The sequence below is a fragment of the Drosophila virilis genome, chromosome 3 (assembly GCF_030788295.1).
Source record: "Drosophila virilis strain 15010-1051.87 chromosome 3, Dvir_AGI_RSII-ME, whole genome shotgun sequence".
Lineage (NCBI taxonomy): Eukaryota > Metazoa > Arthropoda > Insecta > Diptera > Drosophilidae > Drosophila > Drosophila virilis.
In genome coordinates, this window is record NC_091545.1 from 2,312,785 (window position 1) to 2,338,360 (window position 25,576).

Sequence of the window (25,576 nt, forward strand, 5' to 3'; positions counted from 1 at the left end):
TGATTGACTGACTGGCTGTCTGAATAACTGGTTAAGCAACTGATTGACTGACTGATATACTGACCTGATTCGAAGCTGATTGACTGACGATTGACTATTTGAATAACTGACTCACTGATTGACTGTGTGACTAACTGATTGACTGACTGATCAATTTACCGAATTTCTGATTACCTGATTCAAAAACGAATTGACTAACTGATTGGCCTCTTCACTAAATGAATGACTGACTGACTAAATGCCTGATTGACTGACGGACCTTTTTACCAACTGAATGACTGGCTGCCTTACTCACAAACCGAGTGATTGACTGACTGCCTGATTAAACGATTGCCCATCTAATTACCAGATTCCACAACAGATTACTGACTGATCAACTATTCGACATAATGACTGATTGACTATTGGACCAACTGATTGACGCTGTAAATAACTGATTGACTGACAGACTAACTAACTGAATAACTAGCTGTCTGATTGACTGCCTGTCCTCTAACCGTAGAATCATAATTTTCTTCTTCCCTTCCCTTCCCTTCTAAAGAAAGCATGTGATCACTGAATACAGAATACTGATTGACCGACTAATTGATTGGTTATTAACTTACGACTCAAGCTGCAAGAGCTTATAAGCTGAATGTTATACCTTAAATATTTTAGCAACTCGCTCTTATCGAAAATCTAACCCCTTGTCTTGGTGGAAATTTGAGTCGTGGTTGTTTTTTTAATTAATCGGTTTTATGCTCATTTTCAGGAAACCTCAACAAGACGAAAAACGGTTTAAATTTAGAATGTATAGAGAATTAATGTCCAATATAAACTGACCAACCCAAAACCAGCATTTATCCGTTAAACTCTTGCTTCTGTAATACACACGGTACAAAACAAATTTCAATAATATTTTTTTTTAAACAGTCAATTTATTTCACATTTAATATTGCTTCTTAGGCAACGGGGGCGACGGGCAGATGAGCGCCCTGGGGCTGGAAACCGTTCTCGTCGGCGATGTAGTTGACCTGGTAGGTCTGACCATCATCGGCAACGAAGGAGAATGAGCCCTTAACGGAAATAGCCTCTTGTTCTGTGCCAATGTTCTTCAGCTGACCCTCTTCGTTTTTGTTGGTGCCATCGGATGTCTCCACACTGTAGTTGTGAAGGCAAAGGATCAGCAAAGACTTGAAGCTCCCAATGTTCGTATTTCTTACCCATATTTGTAGCTGTCAGGCTGGACATCTGAGTCCTGACGCACAATTTGGACATCACTCTGTGGTGGCGCAGCCAGGGCCAGGGCGAAGAGGGCGACGAAGACAATGAGGAACTTCATGTTTAGATATTGTGTAGCGCGTTTGAGGCTTCAAAGGTAACTATGCTTAATAGCATATCATGGCTGAGTATTTATAGTAAAGCATCGATGTCAACCTGCCCAGTTGACAATGGCAACAAACTAGTTTAATTCGCAAAATAATCGAAAACTGCGCGACAACTTATTGGCAATCAAAAAAGCATGGGTCTTCATAAAAATGCATGAGTCTTAATTAATTCCTTAATAGATTTCTGCCAAACTAGACTAACTAGCAAGAACCACCGCCTAATCCGGAGTGTATGATTAGCATTTAACTATTGTGGAAAACTTAAGATTAGATATGATGTATTTATATATAAAATTGTAAAGATAACATAAACAACTTTCATCTTCACTGAGAACTCGTCCTAGTTTATTTACATCGCATTGTTCTAACACATTTTACTTCCTCATTTGAACCAGCGACCTGCCGCCTTTTAGTTCGATTTCTTACTCAACAAAGCAAAATTTGTTCCTTAATAAATTACGAATCAGAAACCTGGAAGATGTCTTCCCCTGACCTTCCCGGCTGAAAGACACGCGAACATCTCTTTTGGCGTGTGCATAAATTTGAAATAATTTATACTTAATGCTTCTGCTTAAAACTTGAAATGTTTCATAGAAAAAATATAAGACTAGCAACAGAGAAACATGTTTTTGCACAGCTTTAATTCTAGATTTATGGTGCAGCACATGCGGCTAGAATGTTTTTTTTTTATGTTCATTCATTTTGAATAAATATAAAAAGTAATTAAAAATAAATAGGTACTGTAATAATAATTATAAATAAGGAACGCTTTGTGTGTGGCTTTGACACAGATTTTAATTGTGAATCAAGTTGGGTGTAGTTTTATATTTCCGGTGAGATATTAAAATATGGTATATATGCATAAGATGACAAATACATTCAGATATGTGAAGTATTATAAGTAAATAAGAATGATAAATATATTTAAACGGTAATTTGGGCTGGTTTTCATTGAGCTCTGTGGCTGTAGGGCAAACGAGCTAGACTTATATGTATATGGCAAATACAAGGGAGTGTTTGTGTGTGTGTGTGTGTGTGTGTGTGTGTGCGTGTGTGTGTCTAGAGTGTGTCCAAAATTAAATTGAAGCTTTTGATTGATTTACGAAAAATGCAAATTCGTCGTCATGATGATCGCAATGATTATGATGGAACCGGCAATCGTAATGAAGCCGAGATATTTCCTATGAACATCTTTGTATTGTTTACCTTAGAAGTTTTTTGTTATTATCGATGAATTTTGTTGTTGTTTCTCGCGCTTTGTTTTTGTCTTTGACGGCGACCTGTTGGTGCGTTTTTCAAGCCAATTTGTTAGCTTATGCGCTGTGTAATTAGTCTTTTTTTTTTCATGTTTTGATTTTCGGACAAACTTTTCTTTATTTATCGCATTGTAGTAATTTATTGGTGGACACTCAGTCAGTTTTTGGCTATAAAAAGCACCTGGTCGGCCATAGCAGTCATCACAAGTCCACAAGAGTTCACAGTTCGTGGTTCGATCGCGAAACGATTTGCCCAGCATGAAGTACACAATTGCTATTGTATTGGTTGCATTCCTGGCGGCCGTCTTGGCGGCACCGCTCGATGACAGCAAGACGGCACAGATCCTGCGCCTCGACTCCGATGTCCAGCCCAACGGCTACAAGTTCGGGTAAGCTAACAGCACAGCCGCTGAGAGAGAGAGAGAGAGAGCCGCAATAACTGAGCGTATTCCTCTGACAGTTGGGAGACCAGCGATGGACAGAAGCACGACGAGGAGGGCAGCCTGACCAATCCTGGTGCTGAGAACGAATCGATCGCTGTGCGCGGCTCCTACTCCTTTACGGCCGACGATGGCCAGGTGTATACCGTGAACTATGTGGCCGATGAGAACGGCTTCCAGCCGGAGGGCGCCCATCTGCCCAATGTGCCCATTGGCAACTAAGCTGTATTTTGGAAACCAAGAGCTGTTCTATCTATCTATCTAGCATTTGAATTAATATATTTAATAAAATGGCATCATGCAAGCATAAATTGTAGCAACCGTCGTTCCATTTGAAACTGGTATTTAGCTCTGGTATCCAGAAGAAGTTCCCAATGCAACTTCCCCTTTACCAGTTTAACCGGAAATAATTATATAGAAATTCAAATTTCTAATATTTTGGCATTGATGCCGCTTCAACTTTGACTTTTGCCGGGCAACTATAAAAAGCGCAGCAACGCTGCAGTGGAATATCAAACAGTTGTTGAGTCTACAACAAGGAACACCGCAACATGAAGTTCATTATCCTGTTCGCCGCCTTCTTCGCCCTGGCCTGCGCCGCGCCCAACGACGTTGTGATCAAGGATCAGCGTTTGGATGTTGAGCCAGAAAAGTGGTCCTTCAACTCAGAAACCAGCGATGGAGCCAACGCCCAGCAGAGCGGTGTCCTCATCAATCCCGGCAGCGATCACGAGTCAATCGCCGTCAAGGGCTCGTACGAGCACATTGGCCCCGATGGCGTCAAGTACACCGTCAACTATGTGGCCGACGAGAACGGTTTCCAGCCCGAAGGCGCCCATATCCCAAAGGCTGATTATTAAATCAATTCAATAAAATATCGAAAATAAATCCGTTTTACAACTCAAATAAATCTAATGGGTTAATGCAGTCGGTCAACCCCCTTTGAATACCTCTACTTCGCTGCCTTCCCAACTAGTTAGGCAAGAGAAAGACTAAATACCCTGCAAGAGTCTAAGCTCTCAAATGCATTATAAAACTCGTATTTGATCAGTTTGCTGAAGATATCTTTGAAAAACTGAACATTCTTTCTATAGATGTATGATATATATAATATTATATATATATAATATTTTGCTTACGTGTGTTGACCATGCTAGGAACTCGTAAATCCCAAATGGAATTACGATAGCTTGAAAACAAAACAGTTTTTCAGTCAAAAAATCGTTCCATTTCCTATATGATATAGTGGATCGATATTGATCAAATTACGCTTAAATATAAGGAGCAAGGTCAAGATATCTTGGCTTGAAAAGAAGACCTTTTAATTTTCTTACGATCAGATAAGAGACATAGACTTTATTTAACAATGCATTCTTTAAACTGAGAAAAAAAACAGCATAAATGATTCCAATAGCGCGCAGTTTTTATGTTGGTTTATGTTTGATTCAAAGCTGACTTACAGATTATTTTAGTATTTTATTCGATTTCCGAATCACACTAAAATTTATAATTCAGCGTTTTGCAACAGTGAAATCATAACTGATGTCACTGGAGAACTTGATAAGTAGTTCTCTTAGTTATAGAGATGGGAGTGTAGGGAGAGTGGGAATAAGACTAAAATAGAATATATATTATATATATAAGCTTAAGGTAGAGGATATTTCTTTCTTCCACAATAAGAAACCAAATTATGTTATGCTATAATAGTCTTAACTATATCAAGTTAAAGGTCACAAGCTGGCAGCGTCCGACGAGGGATACCCGAAGCATTCTTACCCGAAGGAATATCATTGATAAAAATAAATAAAATGTCTTCTCCTAAAGGAATTCTTTGCCACTGACCGAGCATAAAAAGAATCCAGATAAATCTCATGAAAATCGGGAAAATCGACATTATATCACATATAAAAATACATTTAATAAATAGAGAAATGCCTTAGGTCTGGCTGGCCTTATTCCAACGAAAGAATTTATGGACCTTCTACAAAAAAAACGACGCAGTATCTACATTTGAATATACATGCGAATGAATAGCATAAACTTCCATAGATACAAAAGACAGAAACAAAAGTTAGATATACAAAATTTGCGATAAACCAGAATACGAAACTTACTGAATACCATTTAAATAATATTTTGTTAGGTATTGTTTTGGGCTTAGAAATGTACATGTATTTTAATATCATGTTTATGACGCACCAATGTCATAAAGAAAGGGAAGCAAAGCCGCAGCATAAGCATAGAGGGAAGCTGGAATATTTGTGTAGACAGCTTTTACTCGTACTGCTTGACAATGTTTTCAATTATCTAAAAGACCTTCCTTATCTGTAAACTCAAAAAACTTAAAGCATCATTTTTTCAGGAAAACAATCAATTTATTTAAAATTTAACATTGCTTCTTAGGCAACGGGGGCGACGGGCAGATGAGCGCCCTGGGGCTGGAAACCGTTCTCGTCGGCGATGTAGTTGACCTGGTAGGTCTGACCATCATCGGCAACGAAGGAGAATGAGCCCTTAACGGAAATAGCCTCTTGTTCTGTGCCAATGTTCTTCAGCTGACCCTCTTCGTTTTTGTTGGTGCCATCGGATGTCTCCACACTGTAGTTGTGAAGGCAAAGGATCAGCAAAGACTTGAAGCTCCCAATGTTCGTATTTCTTACCCATATTTGTAGCTGTCAGGCTGGACATCTGAGTCCTGACGCACAATTTGGACATCACTCTGTGGTGGCGCAGCCAGGGCCAGGGCGAAGAGGGCGACGAAGACAATGAGGAACTTCATGTTTAGATATTGTGTAGCGCGTTTGAGGCTTCAAAGGTAACTATGCTTTATCGAGCCGCTTGTCTGCGTATTTATAGTGGATCTTGAGGGGTTCCATTAAGCATAACAAAAACAATACTCTACCCAAAAAAAAAAAAAAAAAAAAAAATGCTGACAAACTAGTTTAATATATACGTACAACTTGGTAAACTTAAAATCGTAACAATTGATTTAGTAGCGAAATGAATATTAATTTAAACTTGAAATAAACTATATGACTATGTATTCAAGTCGGCCTATAAATGGATGTCTCGCCGTTAAGCGGGCCTACATGGCAAACATGCAAATTTAAACAAGAATGGAAACAGACGATATACTTATACGGCATATATCTATTTATTTCTGTATTTTTGTAAATCTTTTAGCGCCTTTCGCAGGGCATGTAAGATATTCACGAAACCAGATGCAAAGCTTTACAATTTTCTACTATTTATAGAGCAACATGTTTTACTTGATTATTTCCAAATTCGATAGAAGGGAATTCATAATTGTAAAAAAAATAAAATAGATATAAAAAATAAAAAAAAACGTGATCTAGGCAACGTATGCAAAAATTTGCAAAGTTAATTAAAACTATTTTCCAGCCAAACTTGTTGCTCGCTTAAATTATAATTTATTTGAGTAGTAAGGAAAATACTTATACATGGACATATAATTTTTATAAATTTGCATGTGGAATTTATTTTTTCTTTAATATTGTTTCTGCTTCGAAATTTGTGCAAGCATTCGACTTTTTCTTATTACAGACAAGGCCGCAAAAAGAATTAGAATAAAATATATTCAAAATGTTCTAGTTCGAATCGAAATTGAATTGAACCGGAAACGGATTGGTTCTAACCTTCAAAAAAGACTACAAAATGTAATTACAGACAAGTTTCAATTTCCATTTGCTGTACGCCCGTTCAATGTACAGCGCATCTTTTGGTTGAGCAAAGTCGACTCTACTCGCGCCTTTTGTTTGAATTCCAATTATTTGTTCGCTCTTTTTAGATTTGGTGTGCGCTCCTCATAGCTTACAGGGGCGACAATTAACACATGTCGGCCTCAACACAGATATGCACAAGCCCATGTAGGAAAAAACAGAAATAAAAGCAAGTAAGGGAGTTGTCTAGGAATAGCCCAACAAGAAGATACCCTTGATCTTCGACGTTTAGCTGCTGTGAGAAGTTCGTACGGCGGTTGTACTTTCTCTTCGCTTAGTTTCAAACTATGGAAAATATGTTCTCAAAGAACTCGGGTGTTTATTGTACGATCCTTATGAAATTCTCAAGAATTCTCAAAGTCGAAAACGTTGCCCCCACAAAGGCATCCTTTTTCATTTTTAGGTAGAACGCAGAGAAGTATTCAAAAATACTAGGAACCACAAACCAAATATGTTGAGTCTAGCTTTCATAATGCTACGAGATAAGATCAACGACTCTACTCGTCTATATTTCCTGATTAAAGTTATATATAGTATATGTCGCCTTTTACATATAGAAAACATTTCTGCGAACAACATGATACCCTTTTCAGTCAGCTTGAATGGGGTCTAGGGTATCAGAAAATAATTATGTATAAACAAATAATGTGCTAATTGTATTTATTAGCTGCTGTTGACGCCTTTTGGTTATGCCAGCAGCTGTGCGTATAAAAGCCAACTCGTATGGCCAAGAGCGCAAATTATTTTCGGCAGCCGATCAAGAAAAGACATCAATAGGAACATGAAGTGCGCCGTGGTCTTCCTCTGCCTCTGTCTGGCTCTGAGCGCAGCTGCGCCCGCGAATGATGCGACAATTGTGTCCCAATCGTCGGATGTGCAGCCCGATGGCTACAAACTGGAGCTGGAGACCAGCGATGGCACCAAGCGCACCGAAGAGGGCATCCTGAAGAATCCTGGCACCGACAATGAGGCACTCGCCGTCAAGGGCGCCTTCTCCTATGTGGGCGATGACGGCGTCACCTACTCCGTCAGCTATGTGGCCGATGAGAACGGCTTTCAGCCGGAAGGCGCCCATATACCTCGCGCCTAGAGGGGCGTGGTAATTAGCTTAAGTGAAAGCCTGTTAATTAGTTTATATAATAAATGTGAAGCCTTTGAGAAAAGTCCAAAAAGTACATATCAAAATTCAATTTTAATGCGATTAACAATTACAAAGCACGACACTAACTGCACTCACTGACTGACTGACTGACTGACTGACTAACTGACTGACGGAATGATGGACTGACTGATGCACAGCACAACCAACTTAGAGACTAAACAAATAATGAGCTTATCCATCGGTTATCCAGTTTGTGTGTGTATTACTTGGGTATGTGCGCACCCTCCGGCTGGAATCCATTCTCATCGGCGACAAAGTTAATGGTATAGGTCTGTCCATCGGGCGCCACCCAGCTGACGGATCCGCGCACGGACAAGGATTCGTTCTCGGTGCCCGCATTGTTTACGACCGCCTCCTCGGTGCGTGTGGTGCCATCGCTGAGCTTATAGCTGAACTTGTAGCCGCCGATGCCAATGTTATCCGACTCGTATTCGACCACCTCCACATCGCCCTGGGGTCGAGCCGTGCAGCAGGCGGCGGCCAGCAGCAGCAAACCAACGACTAGCATCTGTTCAAGGATACAATGAAATAATTAACAGCTGATTCTTGACGGGTTATCGGTCATCGTTTATCGGTGTTCGCTTATCATTTATCGGTGATCGGTTATCCATTTACCATTTTCATCATCTTGTTGAGCGTTTCGTGTGTTTACGTTCTGTCCGTTGAGACAATCGAGCGTCCAATGTTGCCAATGCCGCATCTTCGCTGCATTTTTATACCCCGCATTCGCAGATTTTGCCAACGTCATAAATTTTGCACAATTGTGCGGCAGAAGCACATAGACACATAGACACACAGCTCTCGCGGTCGTCCGGTAATGTATTTAATTTACCAACAGTTCACCAATAGCCGCCAGCCTCAAAGTCGCTGCGACAAGTAACATTTAAAGCGAATCTTTGACGGCGACATTACCAAATGCCCATTCTGGCTTAATAACTATTCGATGCACTTGGCCAAATTGCATTCAAATGCACAAATTTTATGATAACAATACTTTCCTTCTAATGAAGGGATTGAGCTGGAAAGGCAAATGCGTCAAGGTTAATAAAAGTCCACGATTTAGACTTCCCTCGGGAATTGTCAATTTAAAGAGAATACAATAAATTGGTTGTTATACATTAAATAAAATAAAATAAATTCTAAAGTCCTTTAAAAATAAAATGAAAATCAAAAACCTTTCCATCCAAGACAGACATCGAGTCAATAGAAGTTCCAAAGAATGTTCTTATTTATTTAGAAATAAAAACTATTATAAATCACATTGAACTTTGTCGAATTAATGGAAAAAAGTGCAAGAAAATGTGTAAAAATGCAGCAATCAATTCACAAGCTGAAAGTGTATCTGGCATTCGTTTTGAAGTAGTCTTTAAGTAGCCGAATGTCAGTTTAATGAATGCGTAAATAGTTTGTCTTTTGTACAATATGTAAACACCATACTAGCTGATGGTTTATTGCCCAAGTACCTAGATATTCAATGTGTTTTAGTGTTTAATAATTTTAGTCGAGCTGCTGACCCATCAGCATTTAGCCGAGGCTGTTGCAGCTTAACTGTTTAACTGGCAGCTGGCCAACAGTTAACAGAGGGCCGCAAGTTCATATCAAGTCCGAAATAATTCTACTTATATGCTCTGCTGTGCATGATTGTATGGTCCACTGGTAATCGGAAAAACCGGCAACGTGCTTGACTCTTGACATATGCAACGGCCTTTGCAGCCAGCTTCGATTGATGTCTCTGGCAACTGCAGCGGATCTCACCATATACACCTATTCACGTATTCAGCATCTTGCGTATCTTCATTTGGTTTTTGTCTTTTCCAATTTATTCCACCTTTGTTGACCGCTACAACTGGCCAAAGAAGCTGCAGCATCAGCAGCAGAAGAAGCAGCTACAAATTGGCAAGCCAGTCAATCGAGTTTTTGGCCAACTAAGGCGACCTTTTCCCAATATCCAAAATTTTTGGCAGCCATTTAAGTGTATGCACAGGACATTCTCCAGCTGACATTGACCACAATACAATCATCCATTTACACAGACTGCAATTGCAGTAAAATTATGATTGAATTAAGCTAGTCGGTACTAGCTGGCATATTAACTCTTTATAAGACAGTTAATTTTTAAATAGTTTACTTCCTGCATTATTGTGTTTCGTATTCAGAATGTCTTCTTAATTTTTAATTACCAACTTGTGCTTAAGTTAACACTTAAAACATATACACAAGCCGCAAGTTATAAAAAGACTAGTTTCGAAGTATACTAAACGACCTTCTGCTTCTTAACGATATCCAGAAAAAATGTTCAAGAACTTCGCAATTTTGCAAATTTGTATACCCTGAACCCAAAACTAAATTGTTAACGGGTATAATGCTTTTGTGCAAGCGTATGTTACAGGCAGAAGGAAGCAACCTCGAACCCATTTATGTGTATATATATATATATAAATATATATTCTTGTTCCGTCTGTTCGTTGGCAGACGCTTTATAATTGAAATATATATTTTCGTAAAGCATATATAATTTGATCGACATCTTCTTTGAAAAAAAAAAAAACACTGTGGCATAGTGTCATAAGAACTAGATATACCCAATTTCGTATGTAGATTTTCGTATGATATGTACAGATTTGAATAATTTCACTTTTCCCAAAAAGAAAATATTGAAAAATGTAAGGGTTAAGCAACGTAGAAGCACACTTTGTATGCCCATATATAAGAAAAGCCAAGTTCTTTATAGAATCAGACTTTAAGCACCGAATTTTGTGAAGAGGAAATTTCATATGCACAGTGAAGGTGCATGAGTGCGTGTGTGTGTCTCTCTCTTTCACAATTTTTCTCTCTCTCTCTCTCTCTCTCTCTCTCTTAATATTTCGACAATGCTTCATTCACTTTTCTACTAATATACTCAAAAAGACGTCAGATTCAGTTCGTATAGCTACAGAGTTTTCTGAATAAGGTCACAGAGTTTTCTGATTTAGGCCAAGTACTTCGGTGAAGTATTTGTTTTTGGCTTAATGTCTCCTGTGTTTTAACTAAGTTGATAATAATCAGATAATAAGTCTATTGAGTTAGACCTAAGACAGACTCCTCGAGACATGTCCTTTTGATTGCTTGTGATGTAGCTGAATTGATAACAATCAAATATGGCTAACATATAGAAATGCAAATGGTAATTTTTTTTTTGGAAAACAATTTATTTAATATTTAATATCGCTTCTTAGGCAACGGGGGCAACGGGCAGATGAGCGCCCTGGGGCTGGTAACCGTTCTCATCGGCGATGTAGCTGATGGAGTAGGTCTGACCATCATCGGGGGCAACGTAGGAGAATGAGCCCCTGACGACAACAGCGGCCTCCTCTTTATCGAAATTCTTCAGCTGACCCTCGGCCTCAGCCTTGCTACCATCAGTCTGCTCCAGGCTGCAGTAGAGAAATTAAAGGATCAGCGAGATGACGAGATGACTGTGGAGACTGTGAAAACTTACGCATATTTGAAGCCAGTTGGACTAACATCTGATTCTTGACGCACTACTCCAACTTCATTCTGTGGTGGCGCTGCCAGGGCCAGGGCGAAAAGGGCGACGAAGGCGATGAGGAACTTCATGTTTAGATATTGTGTAGTGCGTTTGAGATATCAAAGGTAACTATGCTTTTTAGGGCTGAACGTGTGCGTATTTATAGCAAAAAACAGATGGTCGCTTTATGTGGACAACAAAAGCGCAAAACTAGTTTAATGCTAAAGATGACCGAAAATTCACAACTTAAATTTAAAATGCATATATCGCTGCTTCAAATTAAATTATACATATACATAAGTATACATATATATATATATATCTATATATATTGTGCGCAAAGACGTCAGCATATTCCAAATACGAACATTTTATGCTTATGCAAATTGAAGGCGTCGCTTGTCTGGATTCAGATCCAGCGCTATTAAACTCATTCGACATTCTCTTTATATGTTTGGCAAATTTCCAAATTCTTATAGCTCTGCCGCAACTAAGTTACATAATCGTCGCGTTCTACATACATATATTTATGCCTGTCTCCGCTTTCGATCTGAACTTCACTGTCCCTTTTCAGACAGAGATACCGAGTTGCGTCTTCAGACTTAAGATTAAGATGCTCGCATCTTCAAGGTCAGCGCCACCGTCTGATTATCTGGTTGGCAACCCGCACGCACGCACTGCCAGATCTTGGCCAGACTCTGACAGACGGCCAGGCGGGCAGACTGTCAGACAGACGAAGAGTTGGGGCTACCGGTTCTTCGAGTGTTCGGCGACATCTTTTTATACGCTTGTAGAGGGTATTGAGATTTGCTTATGACATGTGTAACGCATGGAAGAAGATGTCTTTAAGAGTCAACAGTTGGGTCAATATACCCAGATTCCTCTGTCTGTTCGTTTCTAAGCCAACTAGTCTCTCAGTCCTAGAGCTATCCTCAATTAACTTTACATAAATCTATCTCTATAGTCCCTATGTCGGACCACATTATCTGTATACTTGGTATTTTTGGTATTTCCAAGACACCTTCAATTAACTCTGCACGTTTCACAATTCCCTTCACAGAACCCCAATTCCTCACTTAAGTAGAGTACTTAGTATTCGGCCTCTCGAAGGCAGTAATTCTTTCGGGTTTTCTTTCGGTTTAACTTCTTATTTTAGTATGGCTTTGGCATCAGCTCGTCTTTGAGGGGCCAGTTAAATTAGCACTTGCGCGTTAATGGCAATGTCTTAAAGCCAAGTTTTTTTTTTTTTTCGCCCCACACTCCCCCAGACTCTTCGCTGCCTTCGTTCTAGCACGAGTCAATTGGTTTATTTACATAGCAAGTGTGCGTATTGCAATTTCAATATGTAAATGTCACGCTGCCATCGACAGAGCCTTATGGGTTTTTTTAATTGCTTAACCGCAGTAACGCAACATGTGCAAATACAACAGAAAATAATTCAATTAACTTGAGACTTATGAAGCAGTCGTCGCAGGAGCCTGCGAATTAGTAATTCGTTTTAGATTTTTGGAAACGAATTCAATGTCTACGTTAAGTGCATACTTTTAGTCAGAGTCAAATTTGGGCAGGACGAAAAAGTGGCTATCGGTGAGACTCGCATGTATATATATATTCCAATCTAGAGTTCATCTAGATATCTTGGTCTATCAGACATCCCATAATAATTTAATAGTCAAATAATCGCTAGATATACATCAATGAAAAGAAATTTTAAGAAATATCAATAAAAGCAGATTTGATGAAATATCGATTCAGAGACATATTCAATAAATATCGATAATAATAGTTTTCAAAAAATATCGAAAAGGAGGGATTTCAATAAATATCGATAACATAGATGTTCTATCGATAGAAAGAGATAAAAGGAGAAAAGTATCAATTAAATAAATTTCAATAAAAATCGATTTCAAAAAATATCGATTTAATTAATTTATTGTGTCGTCATTTTGAACACAAATCGGGGATTACAAGATAACAATTCCATTAAATCCTACCAATTTATTAAATCCTATTAAACATTCAAGTTGTCCTGCTATTCCGAGGGTCATCAGATCACTATTTGAACCCAAAGTATTTGATTGCGAATCGATAGTTCTGTTCCTGGCGATCCTGGAGTGTAAAAGCTACACTTTATTTATAGTCATATTATAGTTATAATTCCAGCAAGCAGAACTATCGTTTGGCATTTAAATTAATTTCAGCATTCAACCAAATAATTTAACAAACAACCTGGACATCAGATCCAAAAGAAGCTTGTGTTCTGCTAATATAAAACGTTTTATAAAAAAACGAACATTCTTTAAGCAGTCAGGATCAAGGAGCAGGCTTGCCTTTTGTCATCCAATTAATGCTGATAGAATCCTAAATAATAAGAATTTTTTAATAACAAATTTTCCAAATATTTAATCTGCGGTTGTGCCTACACATTTAATGTAGAAATCTTCGTTCAAAAATCTTAAAGAATTCAATAAAAATTATAAGCTTTAATGCCAAGCACAAGAGTATGCAGCAAAAAGTATGCGAATATCATGCTCAGCGCCAAAGTATGGGATAACTTGACGCCAAGCCGTGATTGTTTTTACGTAAAAATAATATGTTTGTAAATACAAAAAAGAAAAAATACCCGGCGTCGCCCGGATCAAACAAACAATCTACATCATATTATTATTATTTTTGTAAATAATAATAACTTACATAAATCACGTTGATCAAATATTTTCAAATCTTTTAATCTCCTAATTTATCGATTTATATTTTTACGAGTCTAATCGTATGATATTAGATATTAGTGCTGGACGCGCAGTTCATTTAAACTCAAACTTACAATTATTAATTTTGTTTGGTTTGGTTTGACAAGTCAACTAAACTCTTAATTGCTTCCGGACTCTTTTAGCCACACACGTAAATTAAAGCCGATTAGGTTCTAAATAATATGACAGATAAATTATATATTTAAAATATTTTTGAAGAGTCACTTCACTCAAGCATTTTTTAACCAGTTGGCTTTCAGTTGGATTATGATCAGTTGTTCGAACTGTTTTGTTTATATTTTTTTCTTTTGATGATTAATTTTTATTAACCAAATGACAACCAAAGTCTACTTTTTATCTCAGTAAACAGATCTTCTCGAATAAAATATTATCCAACTACAATCCGCACTTGATTTACTTTAGATATTGACACTAGCACATTTTTGTTTATCGTCTTTCAATATTTTATTGAATTGCATTTTGTAGTTTTAATTTAAGTCGATTCGGAAACCATAGAAAAAGCACCTTAACTAATACGTAGAACAAACATTAACACAAACTTGCCTAAAACTGGGAAAACCTCAAAGTCTAGCCTTGAGCTAAGTCTAAAAAATAGGTGAGAAGCTCAGCCAGCCAGTGATGAGAGAGATTTCGGTGACAATTTGCGATTCTTGAGACCCGGACGACGCGAGGGTCGAGCGTTCCTCTGAAAATTGTTGGCATTCTGTATATCCTCGGGCGTGGAGCGATCGTTGATCAGCTCGCCCACCTCATCGCGATGTGTGCCATTGGGCAGTGTATAACTGAAAGAGTTCAGAATTCAGAGAACACTTTCCACTTTCGTCTAGATCTACAGCTTACCCGAACTCGTAGCCCTGACGCGTGGGTATATAGCTAAACTGCTCGATAATCACATCGCCCAGCTGAATGTCCAGCACGGTGCCAGGTGCATATGAAGCGTTGGCGCCGTTCTCTGTGCCACAGAGAACACTGGCGAGCAGCAGCAGCAGCAGACACCTGCTTATAATTGACATCGTGTTCCACAGACAGGTGCAACCGTCGGCCCTCACAGCTGGCTGTGAATTGAAGCCAAACGGTGCTCATCATCGTGGGGCATACATTATGCGCCACGCGAGGCCAAACGCCAAAAGCCAAAAAAAAAAAAGCGCTGAGTAAGCCCGGAGGTGCTGGTAACACGATTGCTTCATCCATTGCCGTCCAGTTTACTTTTGTATTTGCATAAGGAAAGCAGCCAAAGAAAAAACCAAACAAAAGACGAACAGCAACAAATTCACAAAAAGCCAACATACATCACATACAAACTCTGCATGTTGAGTTAAAAAACCATTTAAAAAACATAACACATCAAAGAAAAGCTTTTCCGACGCTCTCAATGCCCTCACATAAGCAATGCGGGGGGTTTACATGTTGTACAAAAACAAAGCACAAACCATTCATAAACAAAACACAAAAAAACTAAGCTTAACCCAAGCACCAAATGCCCTAACAAAGCGCAGAGTTCGCGCTGATCATAAATGCGAAAAATGCATGTGCTTGGAAAGCTTTGTAAAAGCTTTAATGCGCTTAAAATACGCTATTGTATTTATTGGAATTTTATGTGACATATTTATATAGAAGAGTTGTAGGTACATATATATTTTTCCAAAACAATAGTTACAAACAGGTTCACCTAGCCAATATGCCCGCTACAATGACAACAGCTTACCAATCACAGATTCATTAAGCAAATGCTCTCTTAGCGATGCTTAAAGCTTTACGCTTAGCTTTTTCCACAACCACAAATTGCGAGCTTTTAAGTCGCGCTTCTAATACCGTGTAAAAATGCAATCTAATAAATAGGGTATATTAAAGCAATTCTTGTTCCAGCTGTCCCATCAATAGTTAACAAAAAAAAAAAAAAAAAAACAATTAAGGAAGAACCTAATTGAATGAGTATTATTATTGTTAAAAGACATTCATTTTCCATTTCCTTGTCTTATTATCTTTCTATTTATTATTGCTTTTTTTGTTGTGAGTGGTAACACAATTATGAATTGCTGCTGAATTTGGACAGCCGATTTTTCGCTTACTAGTTCAACGCTGAGACACCTAAGGCAAACGGGCTCATGATGTAAAAAATATAATTATATCGACGTAATTTTTGATACTCAATAACGATTTTGACAACCGAACACTTGATCTTAACTCATATTATTCGATCCAAAGACAAGCCTCCGTTAAAATGTCAGCTTTATAGCTTACAATTTAAAGTATGCGCTGATTACCGATCATCCAGTCAAGTAAAACTCCTCTATATACATATATAGATTTACGACTAATTATCATGCTTTTATTTTAAATTGATCACAATTAAGTTTTAAGTATTATCTCAGCTTTATCCTGCGCCGTTTTCACCTTGTGCGCCGTCACATAGGGCTGAAAGCCGTTCTTGTTCGCCTTATAGAGCACCTTGTACTCATAGCCGTCCGCTGATATAAAGCTATATCCGCCACGATATTCCACAGGCTTTTGGGTTTGCTCGCCATTTGGCTGCTCAGTTGTCTCCAGATCGGGATTCACTTTGACCTTGTAGGTAATATCCTCCGAGCGCTGATAGCCGTTCTCTGTCTGAAAGCTGGGCAGCAGTAGCTCTATATATTAGGAATATGCTGCTATATTGGGTATATAATCTGTGCAGCTTACCCAAAATGCAGCTCCTCATCACGTTCCTCATCCTCCACAGGCACAGCCGCAGCCAAAGCCAGCGACAGCAGCAACAAACCGAGCGGCAACTGTACACGAACAAATCAATAATAATTAATAGCTACAAAAAATAAAGCACAATTTAATAATTTTATTTACTTACCAATTTCATTGCACTTGTATTTAATTATAATTATATTTAATTACTTTAATAATTTTAAGAGCTATTTCTAATGCTTAGCCTCTGCTCGTCTGCGTTTCTTGATGACAACTAAAGCCAGATGGGCTTTGCCAGCGGCTCAGATGAGCAAATCAGCCGAAATAAGTCTAAAAGATAACCAAAACAAATATCTGAGCGGCCAGCCAGCCTTAGTCAAACCGTAGATTGCGTCATAGTTTATGGCCCAACTTTTGTTCTAAGCCGGAGCCAGAAACAGAAAAAAAAAACCACAACAACAACATGTGAAGAAAGCTAACTACAACATTTGAAGCGTGTTCTTGTTGTATTTAAACTTTAAATTAAATCATCTCTATAAAATCAATAAATTTTGCACAAGTATTAAAACATTCTTTTTGTTCTTTAACTCAAATTCTAAATTTAATAGATGGTGCAATATTATCTAAGCCCAATCAACTTTTGAAGCCTTGAAAATGATATTAAACAGAAACCAGATTCTGCATTTAAAATGTTTTTGTTTAAACATTTTTTATCTTGTTTCTTTTCTTTCTTGTGAAAATATACGCATATATTTTTTCCATGTACAATACAATCTTTGAAGCCGAAATAGTATTTTTCAATAATTATTTATATTTTTTTATTCAGGTTCAACAAAACGAGGGTCGACTTAAGAATTTAATACATAAGACTAGAAAAATCAAAAGCTAAAAATCTAAGAATTGTCTCTATCGAAATTAGTATAGAACGGCCTCTAAAAAATGTTAAGAGTTGCCTGACTAGAAGATACCCTATGCACAGCTTCCTTCTTTACAAAAACATAGCTTTTTAAAGTGTATTTCCGTTGTCTCTTTTAACTCCATACTTATGGCTAGAAATTAATTTTAATCATATATATATATATATATATTGTTTCGGTAATTCCATACCTTTAATAAACAGTACAAAATCTGTGTCCAGAGAGACGGGCCTTATTTGAATTGATGAGAATCGCAAAGAAGGACAATAATACTTTTATTATACCCTTGCAGAGGGTATTACAATTTTGCCATTGAATGTATAACGCATAGAAGGACACACCTATGATCCCATAATATATACATATCCGTCTTTCTCTTGCAGGAAGCACATATGTCATATTATACAACTATATCATATAGCTGCCATAGAAACGATCGGTCGACAAGCAGTTTCTGTACGATATTCTATTTAAAACTATTTATAACAGCATATAAGAGCTTTACTATTTCCAGACATCTGCAAGACCATAAGTCCATAAGGGTATTTTATCTTCGTCTTACCGAAGATATGCTTACTTTCTCGTTTTAGTTAAATTTTGATGAACCCCGCTTAGTGAAACTAGCATAGTCAACAGTTGCTACGGCTCCCGTGATTGAGAAACACATGCACATCTATTCGGGCTGTCAATGTGGGCTGCGGATAATTTATCAAAGAGTCTGCATCTAAATGTTTATTTAGGCGTGCTGAAGAACTTAATCGGGCCGGGCTGAGGCTGAAGAACCCCAAGCCAAAAGGACTACGGCTAATTCGGCGGTCGACAAGCGACAGGAATCGCAATTAGATCGTTGCGCTCTGTCAAAATGCACTTTATGAATTTGAGATTTTCGTATTGTGGGTTTGGCAAATGCGGGCGCGAAATATGCGCAATGGGTGCGTGGCGAAATGACCACCGGATGCGGAGATGGATATCGGCAAAATCGAGGGGCGGTGAGGCGGGCAGCGACAATTGTTGGTTTAGGCAGCCGGTGCAGCGTTTGGTGCGAGCCAGCCAAACGGGTGCGTGGTGGTTAGTTGGTGGATTGGCTTGGATTGCCTGGATTGCCAGGATTGATTGCTCGGTGGTTGCTTGGCAGCAACTGGCAACAGCTGACGCTGGCGAACAGGTTCAAAAATCCACAGAGCCTGGGAAACCGTCAGCTGCGCGCCAGCACATTACAAGCAGAACAAGCTGGCAACAACATTGCCATTAGCTAGGCTCGGCTCAATGCCAGGACGACCGCCACACCCTGACAATATTAGCGGCATCACAGAGCCGGAGCCGGCACAAGTTGAGCTGGCAAATGATGAAGGTGGTCCGGGCGGCAAAAAGTTAATAGACGATTGACTAAAGCCGACCACTCCGCACTGTTCGCCAGGGGCTTAGCAGCCCCCTTTCTTTTTTTTTTTTTTTTGGGCAAGGACAGGCAAAGTGCATTAGATGAGTGCGCGCAGACACACACACACGGGGTTGCTGCTGCAGGTGTTGCCTGTGCCGTGCCTGATCCTTAACTGCACCCCGCCCCCCTCCTCTGCCACACCCTGTCTCTTGCGGAATATTGCCTTTGAATTAAAAGTTTTGTTTGCGGCCTGGCCGGTTTTGTTGTTTTTAGCGATTAGTTGCGGAACAGTAAGATTTTGCAGTTCTAGTCCGGATTGTGAACTCGATTTATTAGAATTTTATCATTTGTTGGAATTAGCAATTGGGTTGTAATTTTTGTGTAACACAAACTACATCTTAGATAAGAAGCTAGCTTCAAAAAAAAAAAAAGGTAAAGTGTCTAGAGGACTTCTGGATTGTCAGATACTCATTTGAGTATTATACTTAATTTTAATTTTTTTGAGTAGAAGATTATATAATATATAAAAATGTGTTTGTGGACTTACCCAAAAATACACAGCCACAGTCATCCAACAATTTTCCTGGAAGAAAAAAGAAGAAAGAGGTAATTAGGTTGAGTAAGAGCAGGAATAAGCAATACAGCAAATTTAAATAAGAATTTGAGTAAAAATAAGCCCCGCAACTTGTAACAAGAGCATGAAAACCTGCCAGCCTTATGTGAAATCATGAGAATCGCATAGTAAGGCATTTAAATTTTTATTTTATTTTATTATTTTTATTGGCTGCACAACGGAAATTTAATTTCATGTATAAATGCATACATGCATACATATATACACATATCCCAACCTCCTTACTTGCTGAAATCTCATCAGATTTTAACGAGTTTTGGCTCTTTTTTCATCTCTTGGCCTCTAGGCCAATTTGGCATCTAAATCTGGCAACATTATTTTTGGTCAAAATTCATATAAAAATAGTATCCCAAAATATCGTATATATATGCATAAGTCAAAATATTCCACCCCCAGCCCTTATTGTCAGAGATTGAAAACTTATCAGCCTTACTTGAATTCATGAGAATCGCATAGTAGGGCGATATTTACAATATTCGGACAAGGCTACAATCACAATTTTGTGATTTTCTTTTAAATATATTTTCACGCCACAAATGCTCTCTGCAATTTCGAGCAGTGTATTCGCATTGGCCCAGTTTTCGGTTTTCATTTTCAAATGCAATTTGTGTCCACGCACGTGACTGACCCCCGGGTGCAACAGGTTGTGGTCAAATGCAATTGTTGGCCATATAAAAGGCCAGCGTCAACCGGTCAGCCGCAACAGTTAGAAAGCGAAATGGTACGGAGAACATTATTGATACTTATGCTCATCGGCTTGGGCAGCCTGGTGGCAGCGGAGCCGGCGGGTTATCCGAGTGCGCGTCCACCAGCTCCCAAGCCCCCACGACCGCCTGCACCACCCAGCGGCAGCTATGGAGCACCTCGGCAACCCAGCACCAGCTACGGAGCACCAAAGCCACCCAGCAGTAGTTATGGAGCACCGAAGCCCCAACCAGCTGCGCCTGCGCCGAAGCCAACTTATGGAGCGCCGCCCAGGAAGCCGCCAGCTCCGCCTGCTGCGCCGCCTCGCGACAGCTATGGACCGCCACCGACTAATCCCAGTCAGAACTACTTGCCGCCCTCAAGTGGTGGGGGTGGTGCACCTGGTGGCTCCGGTGGTGAAAGCATTCCCATTATCAAGCTTGAATCCAAAGTCAACACCGATGGCTCCTACAAGGTAAGTAAAGTGGATTCTACATTCTGCACTTCTCAGCTATTCAATCCTTGCCAGTATGAATACGAAACGGGCAATGGCATACAGGCCGAGGAGATGGGCTACTTGAAAAATGCCGGTGTTGAGGGCGCCGAGGCTCAGGTGGCCGAGGGCTCCTTCTCCTACAGCAGCCCGGAGGGTCAGAGCATCTCGTTGACCTACATTGCGGACGAGAATGGTTTCCAGCCGCAGGGCGATCATCTGCCCACGCCGCCGCCCATACCCGTCGAGATACAGGAGGCACTTGATAAGCTGGCCGCCAGCGGCGGCTGTCATGATTGCGATGACCAAGGAGGAGGCGGAGCAGGTGGCGGCGGCGGCGGCTATGTCTATCGCAGAAAGTAATTAAAAATGGCAAAGAAAAATAAATGGCAATAAACGCGGCTTTCAACAACAGGTCTTGGCCCACTTATTTTAAACAAGCAAACACCAAACTGAAATTGGCTTGAGCCAGGTGTCTATTTCCCTGCCTTTGTCTTTGCCTCTGCCTTACTTAAGGGCTGCTCAACCCTGCCCCCTGGCAAAGGCAACCCTCCGCGTCTGTGACTGTGTGACTGGCAACACATGTTTTTCGCCTGTTGTCCTGTTGATCGCATAGCCTCATATTAGCGGCGGGGTTGCTGGCTTTGCAATGATGAAAACATTAAGTGTTGTAGCATATTTTACGTAGCACAGAAGCGTACTCGCAATGTGTGCGAGTTGGGCCCAAGCAATATGCGGGGCGCTTGTTCTTGCACTGAGTAAATGCATAAAAAGAATATATAGAATGCTGACAGAAGTTGCCTGATATCAGACCGATCGGAAAGTATCCCAAACTTATTTTCAGTGAATTAAAATTAAATATAAATTAGAAGTAGCGACTTCTCAGGCTCGCAAGGCAGACTGCCTACAGACATAGATCAACATTTTAACCTACTGGAGAGTTTGTATGCACATTCTGTATTGCTTCCTCTCGAAAACTTGAACCCTTGACTTTGTGCTTCTTTAAGAATTTATTTAAAGTTAAATTTGCTTTTTAAATAGCACAGACTTTAGAACATCTCATCTCTACAACTTCCCATAGTCTAGCCGGGGTTTCGAACTTATAGGTTTTCAAAAATATTATTTATTACTAATATCATAATTTATTATACTTTTTTATTTTATATTATTATATTATTTTGTTATTCATACTAATGAATCCCTCAATCAAATCAACAGTCGAGAGCTACACAAAAAATAAAATTTTATCTAAATAAAAGCGACTTTCCGTTTTCAGTAAGAACTTCTACAGAAAATCGAACTTTGAATTTCGTGCACCCTGCGGCCCGCTTTATCCCGCAGACCGCTCAGGCTGGCGAAAATCACGACCCACCCTAAACCACAAATAGTAAAACGATACACACCAATATATTAAGGCATTATCAATGAGGGTGGAAGGGTCGGCAGCAGCGGGGTCAGCACAAGGGGGAGAGAGAGGATGCGAATGCGATTTGTATATGGTGGCATTACAATAACAACAACAACAACAACAATAGGAACAAGGACAACAAACGATCGTTTAATTTCAATTAAAAACATTCGCCCAAAAGCCAAAAAAAGAGGACGCGAGGGTGCCCGGGCATAGCCGGGCATCGGGTGTGAGAGGATTAGGCAAAGGAATACGCACACTTGCTACAGGGGCCCGCTTAGCCCTGGTGCTTAGTGCTTTAGCGCCAGAGTACATGATGTTGCACTTGCCGCGCAGCAACCAGGACCGGGACCGGGACCAGGACCAACACCAGGCAAAAGGGATGCCCGGCCGGTCGGGCTGGTGCGAGCGAGCGAGACGGTTGCAAAGTGCGTAGCAGTGTCGGCACGAGACCCAGGCTGGCTGGGAATTCTTGCACTTGACGCCAATGTGCCAATGTTTTGACACTGCAAGCCGTAACAAATCCGAAACAGGACGCAAGGGAGGCTGCACGCCAGTATAAAAGCAGCGCGCAAGTTCCAATTGGAACGCATAATCGTAGACGAACGCGAGCGATGCACACGACGGCCCAATTCGATAATCTGGAGCTGGACGAGACGACGGCGGCACAGGGCCAGAAGCGCGCCACGAGCATGATCTTTCGCATCGAACAGCTGCTCCCGGGCGGCACAACAACAACAGCAACAACAACAACTGGAACAGGAACAGCAGCAACAACAAGCTCCGCCCAAGCTCCGGCTAAGCGCGCGCGGAGCAGCTTGCGGCCGGGCGTTTATACGGCCCAGTACACGCCGAAGGACACGTGCTCGTGTGGCGTGCCAACAACTGCGCTGCTCAGCTCGATGGGCACGGCGGCGCCCAGCGATGCCCGTGTCCACTGCAGCCTGGTTAATGGGGAGCTGGCACTGTCCGCGACGCTGCTGCGTCAGATCAAGCTCTCCGAGGACATTTACAGCTTCAATGCGCTGTTCGAGCTGCATGCGGGACAGTTGCGGATACGTCTGGTGCGGGATGTGGCGCGCGAGGATGAGATTGTGGCCTGGTTCGGCGAGGAGCTGGTGCTGCTCATGGGCATACCCTTCCTCACGCCGCTCAACATACAGGGTGAGTCGACTCAGACAGAAGTCAAACCTTTCTTCCCAAAACTAATTGAAGATTTCTTCTTGATTAGGCAATAATCGCTACACCTGCCACCTGTGCCATTTGACCTTCGAGACGCCGCATCCGCTCAAGATACATCTGGCCCTCGGCTGCGGCCGCAGCGTTATGGATCTGCTCTGGATGCGTTTGCACTATGCTCTGAAGTCGGCGGCACGTGCGCCCAGCACCAGCATGACATTGTCGCCCACGCCGGCAACCTCATCCACGTCGTCGGCCTCGCCCAATCGTTCGCCGCCGCCGCCCACCCGCTTTTCTGCCTTTAGACCCATGGCCGCCGCCTTGCAGTCGCTGCCGCTGCCCTCACAGGCGCCGCCAGCGGGCGCACTCGCCGCATACCTGCCCGGCATGGGTATGGGCGCACCGCTGTCCGCGCATCCGATGAACGCGGCCGCCCAGATCGAGGCCATAGTCAGCAATATGGGCGCCTCGAAGCAGGGTCATCTGTGCATTTACTGCGGCAAGGTCTACTCCCGCAAGTATGGCCTCAAGATACACATACGCACACACACAGGCTTCAAGCCGCTCAAGTGCAAGTTCTGTCTGCGTCCCTTCGGTGATCCCAGCAATCTCAACAAGCACGTGCGACTCCATCTCCAGACGCAGCCCAGCGGCAATATCGCTGGGGACGAACCGGAGCCGGAGCTGGGCTATCAGTGCCAGATTTGCCACAAGACGCTCGCCCGGGCCAGAGATCTGCAGCGGCACATGGAGACGCGACATGCCACAAGCAGCACAACAACAGCAACAACAACAGCCACAACAGCTGCGACAGGCGGTGGAATGTCCAGCCATAGCTGAGGGTGGGCCAGAGATTATTTATATACCTATACTTTAAGGCTGTGATAAGACGAGCAGAAAATCGGAAGAGGAAATGTGGTCAATTTTATATTGGGATTTGAATCCTGTACAAAACCAGAGTCAAATATAAAATATACGATTCGTTTTTTATGGTATTCCAAACTTTAAATTACTAGCAATCAGTGCCCAGAGGGTTAGAGGGTTATGAGAATCGCAAAGAAGGGCAGTATTCAAAAATACGTTTTATTTTAATTTGCAGAAAGGTGGGATGATAAACTTAACCAACGTTTGGTATAAAAAACATGGGTAATAATCGGGATAATTCCGATTTTGTCTTGGCTAAGATTTATAATAAATATCAATTTGTCTATTCCCAAATATTTAGGTGAAAAAAAAGAGCCGTTGACAGCTAGAAAATATCGAAAGAATTATTCAAACGCGGGGATTCGATTCGATCGATATTTAAATATAAATACATTCAGATATATAAAGAATATATAGATAACCGTTGCATGTTTGTAAATCGGCATAAAGAGCTTAAAAAATACCAACAAATTTAACATGTGGAAACAATACATACAAATAGGACTCACTAAATGAATCAAATTGTTTAATCGCTTTATTCAATTCAATTTTAAATACGTAATCAAAGGTGCATTTTCATCGAATAATGCACAAATCGAATTTTTTGTTCGATAATAAACGCTAATACTCGCTCACATGTACATATAATGATGTATATGTGAGTGTGTACATAAATAGATGAATACATTTAGGATTTTCAAATTGAATACTCTCTAACTTTCTCTCTCTCTCTCTCTCTCTCTCTCTCTCTACCACTTGGCATTCAGACATTTGACGGGGTACAGCAAAGCAATCAATCACATGATGTATTTAGCTGTGCCAAAGCAGATCGTACTTAACTATGTATACATATATGTATGTATGCATGTGTGTGTGTGTGTGTTTGTGTGTGTGTGTGTGTTTGTGTGTGTTGTATGTGCAGGTAGAAAACTGTTGAGCAAAACATGTCAAAAATACAAGATTTACATAGAATATACTATATATATGGTAAATAAAATGCGACGGTAAGTTAAGAGTATATAATATTAAATATAGT

The 25,576-nt window shown here is 40.5% G+C and overlaps 11 protein-coding genes across 11 annotated transcripts; 5 read left to right on the forward strand and 6 right to left on the reverse strand.

Moving 5' to 3' along the window:
- Positions 1 to 897: 897 nt before the first annotated feature.
- On the reverse strand, positions 898 to 1,367 carry LOC6623325 (larval cuticle protein 65Ag1). Its single transcript, XM_002046103.3, has 2 exons — positions 1,203 to 1,367; positions 898 to 1,140 (listed from the first exon to the last, which is right to left on the reverse strand). Exons 1-2 carry the CDS (start codon positions 1,319 to 1,321, stop codon positions 942 to 944), a joined length of 318 nt encoding a protein of 105 aa, XP_002046139.1. The 5' UTR covers positions 1,322 to 1,367; the 3' UTR covers positions 898 to 941.
- Positions 1,368 to 2,809: 1,442 nt separating this feature from the next.
- On the forward strand, positions 2,810 to 3,374 carry LOC6623369 (larval cuticle protein 65Ag1). The gene is made up of 2 exons (XM_002046104.3): positions 2,810 to 3,012; positions 3,084 to 3,374. The coding sequence occupies exons 1-2, from the start codon at positions 2,882 to 2,884 to the stop codon at positions 3,283 to 3,285; spliced, it is 333 nt and encodes a 110-aa protein (XP_002046140.1). The 5' UTR covers positions 2,810 to 2,881; the 3' UTR covers positions 3,286 to 3,374.
- A 219-nt stretch (positions 3,375 to 3,593) lies between these two features.
- On the forward strand, positions 3,594 to 3,988 carry LOC6623395 (larval cuticle protein 65Ab1). The gene has a single exon (XM_002046105.3). It carries the CDS (start codon positions 3,615 to 3,617, stop codon positions 3,921 to 3,923), a length of 309 nt encoding a protein of 102 aa, XP_002046141.1. The 5' UTR covers positions 3,594 to 3,614; the 3' UTR covers positions 3,924 to 3,988.
- Positions 3,989 to 5,416: 1,428 nt separating this feature from the next.
- On the reverse strand, positions 5,417 to 5,890 carry LOC6623363 (larval cuticle protein 65Ag1). The gene is made up of 2 exons (XM_002046106.3): positions 5,724 to 5,890; positions 5,417 to 5,661 (listed from the first exon to the last, which is right to left on the reverse strand). The coding sequence occupies exons 1-2, from the start codon at positions 5,840 to 5,842 to the stop codon at positions 5,463 to 5,465; spliced, it is 318 nt and encodes a 105-aa protein (XP_002046142.1). The 5' UTR covers positions 5,843 to 5,890; the 3' UTR covers positions 5,417 to 5,462.
- A 1,650-nt stretch (positions 5,891 to 7,540) lies between these two features.
- On the forward strand, positions 7,541 to 7,980 carry LOC6623368 (cuticle protein CP14.6). Its single transcript, XM_002046107.3, has one exon. The coding sequence runs from the start codon at positions 7,585 to 7,587 to the stop codon at positions 7,891 to 7,893; it is 309 nt and encodes a 102-aa protein (XP_002046143.1). The 5' UTR covers positions 7,541 to 7,584; the 3' UTR covers positions 7,894 to 7,980.
- Acp65Aa (Adult cuticle protein 65Aa) lies at positions 7,977 to 8,738 on the reverse strand. Its single transcript, XM_002046108.4, has 2 exons — positions 8,581 to 8,738; positions 7,977 to 8,473 (listed from the first exon to the last, which is right to left on the reverse strand). Exons 1-2 carry the CDS (start codon positions 8,590 to 8,592, stop codon positions 8,168 to 8,170), a joined length of 318 nt encoding a protein of 105 aa, XP_002046144.1. The 5' UTR covers positions 8,593 to 8,738; the 3' UTR covers positions 7,977 to 8,167.
- A 2,394-nt stretch (positions 8,739 to 11,132) lies between these two features.
- Positions 11,133 to 11,610, reverse strand: LOC6623443 (larval cuticle protein 65Ag1). The gene is made up of 2 exons (XM_002046109.3): positions 11,444 to 11,610; positions 11,133 to 11,378 (listed from the first exon to the last, which is right to left on the reverse strand). The coding sequence occupies exons 1-2, from the start codon at positions 11,560 to 11,562 to the stop codon at positions 11,177 to 11,179; spliced, it is 321 nt and encodes a 106-aa protein (XP_002046145.1). The 5' UTR covers positions 11,563 to 11,610; the 3' UTR covers positions 11,133 to 11,176.
- Positions 11,611 to 14,619: 3,009 nt separating this feature from the next.
- Positions 14,620 to 15,299, reverse strand: LOC6623403 (uncharacterized). Its single transcript, XM_002046110.4, has 2 exons — positions 15,085 to 15,299; positions 14,620 to 15,026 (listed from the first exon to the last, which is right to left on the reverse strand). Exons 1-2 carry the CDS (start codon positions 15,255 to 15,257, stop codon positions 14,849 to 14,851), a joined length of 351 nt encoding a protein of 116 aa, XP_002046146.1. The 5' UTR covers positions 15,258 to 15,299; the 3' UTR covers positions 14,620 to 14,848.
- Positions 15,300 to 16,558: 1,259 nt separating this feature from the next.
- Cpr65Ay (Cuticular protein 65Ay) lies at positions 16,559 to 17,197 on the reverse strand. Its single transcript, XM_002046111.3, has 3 exons — positions 17,090 to 17,197; positions 16,927 to 17,015; positions 16,559 to 16,858 (listed from the first exon to the last, which is right to left on the reverse strand). Exons 1-3 carry the CDS (start codon positions 17,096 to 17,098, stop codon positions 16,594 to 16,596), a joined length of 363 nt encoding a protein of 120 aa, XP_002046147.1. The 5' UTR covers positions 17,099 to 17,197; the 3' UTR covers positions 16,559 to 16,593.
- A 3,092-nt stretch (positions 17,198 to 20,289) lies between these two features.
- On the forward strand, positions 20,290 to 21,433 carry Cpr65Az (Cuticular protein 65Az). Its single transcript, XM_032435561.2, has 2 exons — positions 20,290 to 21,011; positions 21,066 to 21,433. The coding sequence occupies exons 1-2, from the start codon at positions 20,451 to 20,453 to the stop codon at positions 21,390 to 21,392; spliced, it is 888 nt and encodes a 295-aa protein (XP_032291452.1). The 5' UTR covers positions 20,290 to 20,450; the 3' UTR covers positions 21,393 to 21,433.
- A 1,612-nt stretch (positions 21,434 to 23,045) lies between these two features.
- Positions 23,046 to 24,642, forward strand: Prdm13 (PR/SET domain 13). Its single transcript, XM_002046113.2, has 2 exons — positions 23,046 to 23,601; positions 23,669 to 24,642. The coding sequence occupies exons 1-2, from the start codon at positions 23,052 to 23,054 to the stop codon at positions 24,454 to 24,456; spliced, it is 1,338 nt and encodes a 445-aa protein (XP_002046149.1). The 5' UTR covers positions 23,046 to 23,051; the 3' UTR covers positions 24,457 to 24,642.
- Positions 24,643 to 25,576: the final 934 nt, after the last annotated feature.

What these genes read in the sequence shown, in the direction of transcription:
- LOC6623368 (XM_002046107.3), top strand. Translation starts at nt 7,585, where the DNA reads ATGAAGTGCGCCGTGGTCTTCCTCTGCCTCTGTCTGGCTCTGAGCGCA.
- LOC6623403 (XM_002046110.4), bottom strand. Translation starts at nt 15,257, where the DNA reads ATGTCAATTATAAGCAGGTGTCTGCTGCTGCTGCTGCTCGCCAGTGTT. An exon ending in CGTCAGGGCTACGAGTTCGG is followed by an intron (nt 15,027 to 15,084) that starts GTAAGCTGTAGA and finishes GAACTCTTTCAG; the next exon opens with TTATACACTGCCCAATGGCA.
- LOC6623325 (XM_002046103.3), bottom strand. Translation starts at nt 1,321, where the DNA reads ATGAAGTTCCTCATTGTCTTCGTCGCCCTCTTCGCCCTGGCCCTGGCT. An exon ending in CCTGACAGCTACAAATATGG is followed by an intron (nt 1,141 to 1,202) that starts GTAAGAAATACG and finishes TCACAACTACAG; the next exon opens with TGTGGAGACATCCGATGGCA.
- LOC6623369 (XM_002046104.3), top strand. Translation starts at nt 2,882, where the DNA reads ATGAAGTACACAATTGCTATTGTATTGGTTGCATTCCTGGCGGCCGTC. An exon ending in CCCAACGGCTACAAGTTCGG is followed by an intron (nt 3,013 to 3,083) that starts GTAAGCTAACAG and finishes TTCCTCTGACAG; the next exon opens with TTGGGAGACCAGCGATGGAC.
- Cpr65Ay (XM_002046111.3), bottom strand. An exon ending in GATGAGGAGCTGCATTTTGG is followed by an intron (nt 16,859 to 16,926) that starts GTAAGCTGCACA and finishes ACTGCTGCCCAG; the next exon opens with CTTTCAGACAGAGAACGGCT.
- LOC6623395 (XM_002046105.3), top strand. Translation starts at nt 3,615, where the DNA reads ATGAAGTTCATTATCCTGTTCGCCGCCTTCTTCGCCCTGGCCTGCGCC.
- LOC6623363 (XM_002046106.3), bottom strand. Translation starts at nt 5,842, where the DNA reads ATGAAGTTCCTCATTGTCTTCGTCGCCCTCTTCGCCCTGGCCCTGGCT. An exon ending in CCTGACAGCTACAAATATGG is followed by an intron (nt 5,662 to 5,723) that starts GTAAGAAATACG and finishes TCACAACTACAG; the next exon opens with TGTGGAGACATCCGATGGCA.
- Cpr65Az (XM_032435561.2), top strand. Translation starts at nt 20,451, where the DNA reads ATGCAATTTGTGTCCACGCACGTGACTGACCCCCGGGTGCAACAGGTT. An exon ending in ACACCGATGGCTCCTACAAG is followed by an intron (nt 21,012 to 21,065) that starts GTAAGTAAAGTG and finishes AATCCTTGCCAG; the next exon opens with TATGAATACGAAACGGGCAA.
- Prdm13 (XM_002046113.2), top strand. Translation starts at nt 23,052, where the DNA reads ATGCACACGACGGCCCAATTCGATAATCTGGAGCTGGACGAGACGACG. An exon ending in CACGCCGCTCAACATACAGG is followed by an intron (nt 23,602 to 23,668) that starts GTGAGTCGACTC and finishes CTTCTTGATTAG; the next exon opens with GCAATAATCGCTACACCTGC.
- LOC6623443 (XM_002046109.3), bottom strand. Translation starts at nt 11,562, where the DNA reads ATGAAGTTCCTCATCGCCTTCGTCGCCCTTTTCGCCCTGGCCCTGGCA. An exon ending in CCAACTGGCTTCAAATATGC is followed by an intron (nt 11,379 to 11,443) that starts GTAAGTTTTCAC and finishes TCTCTACTGCAG; the next exon opens with CCTGGAGCAGACTGATGGTA.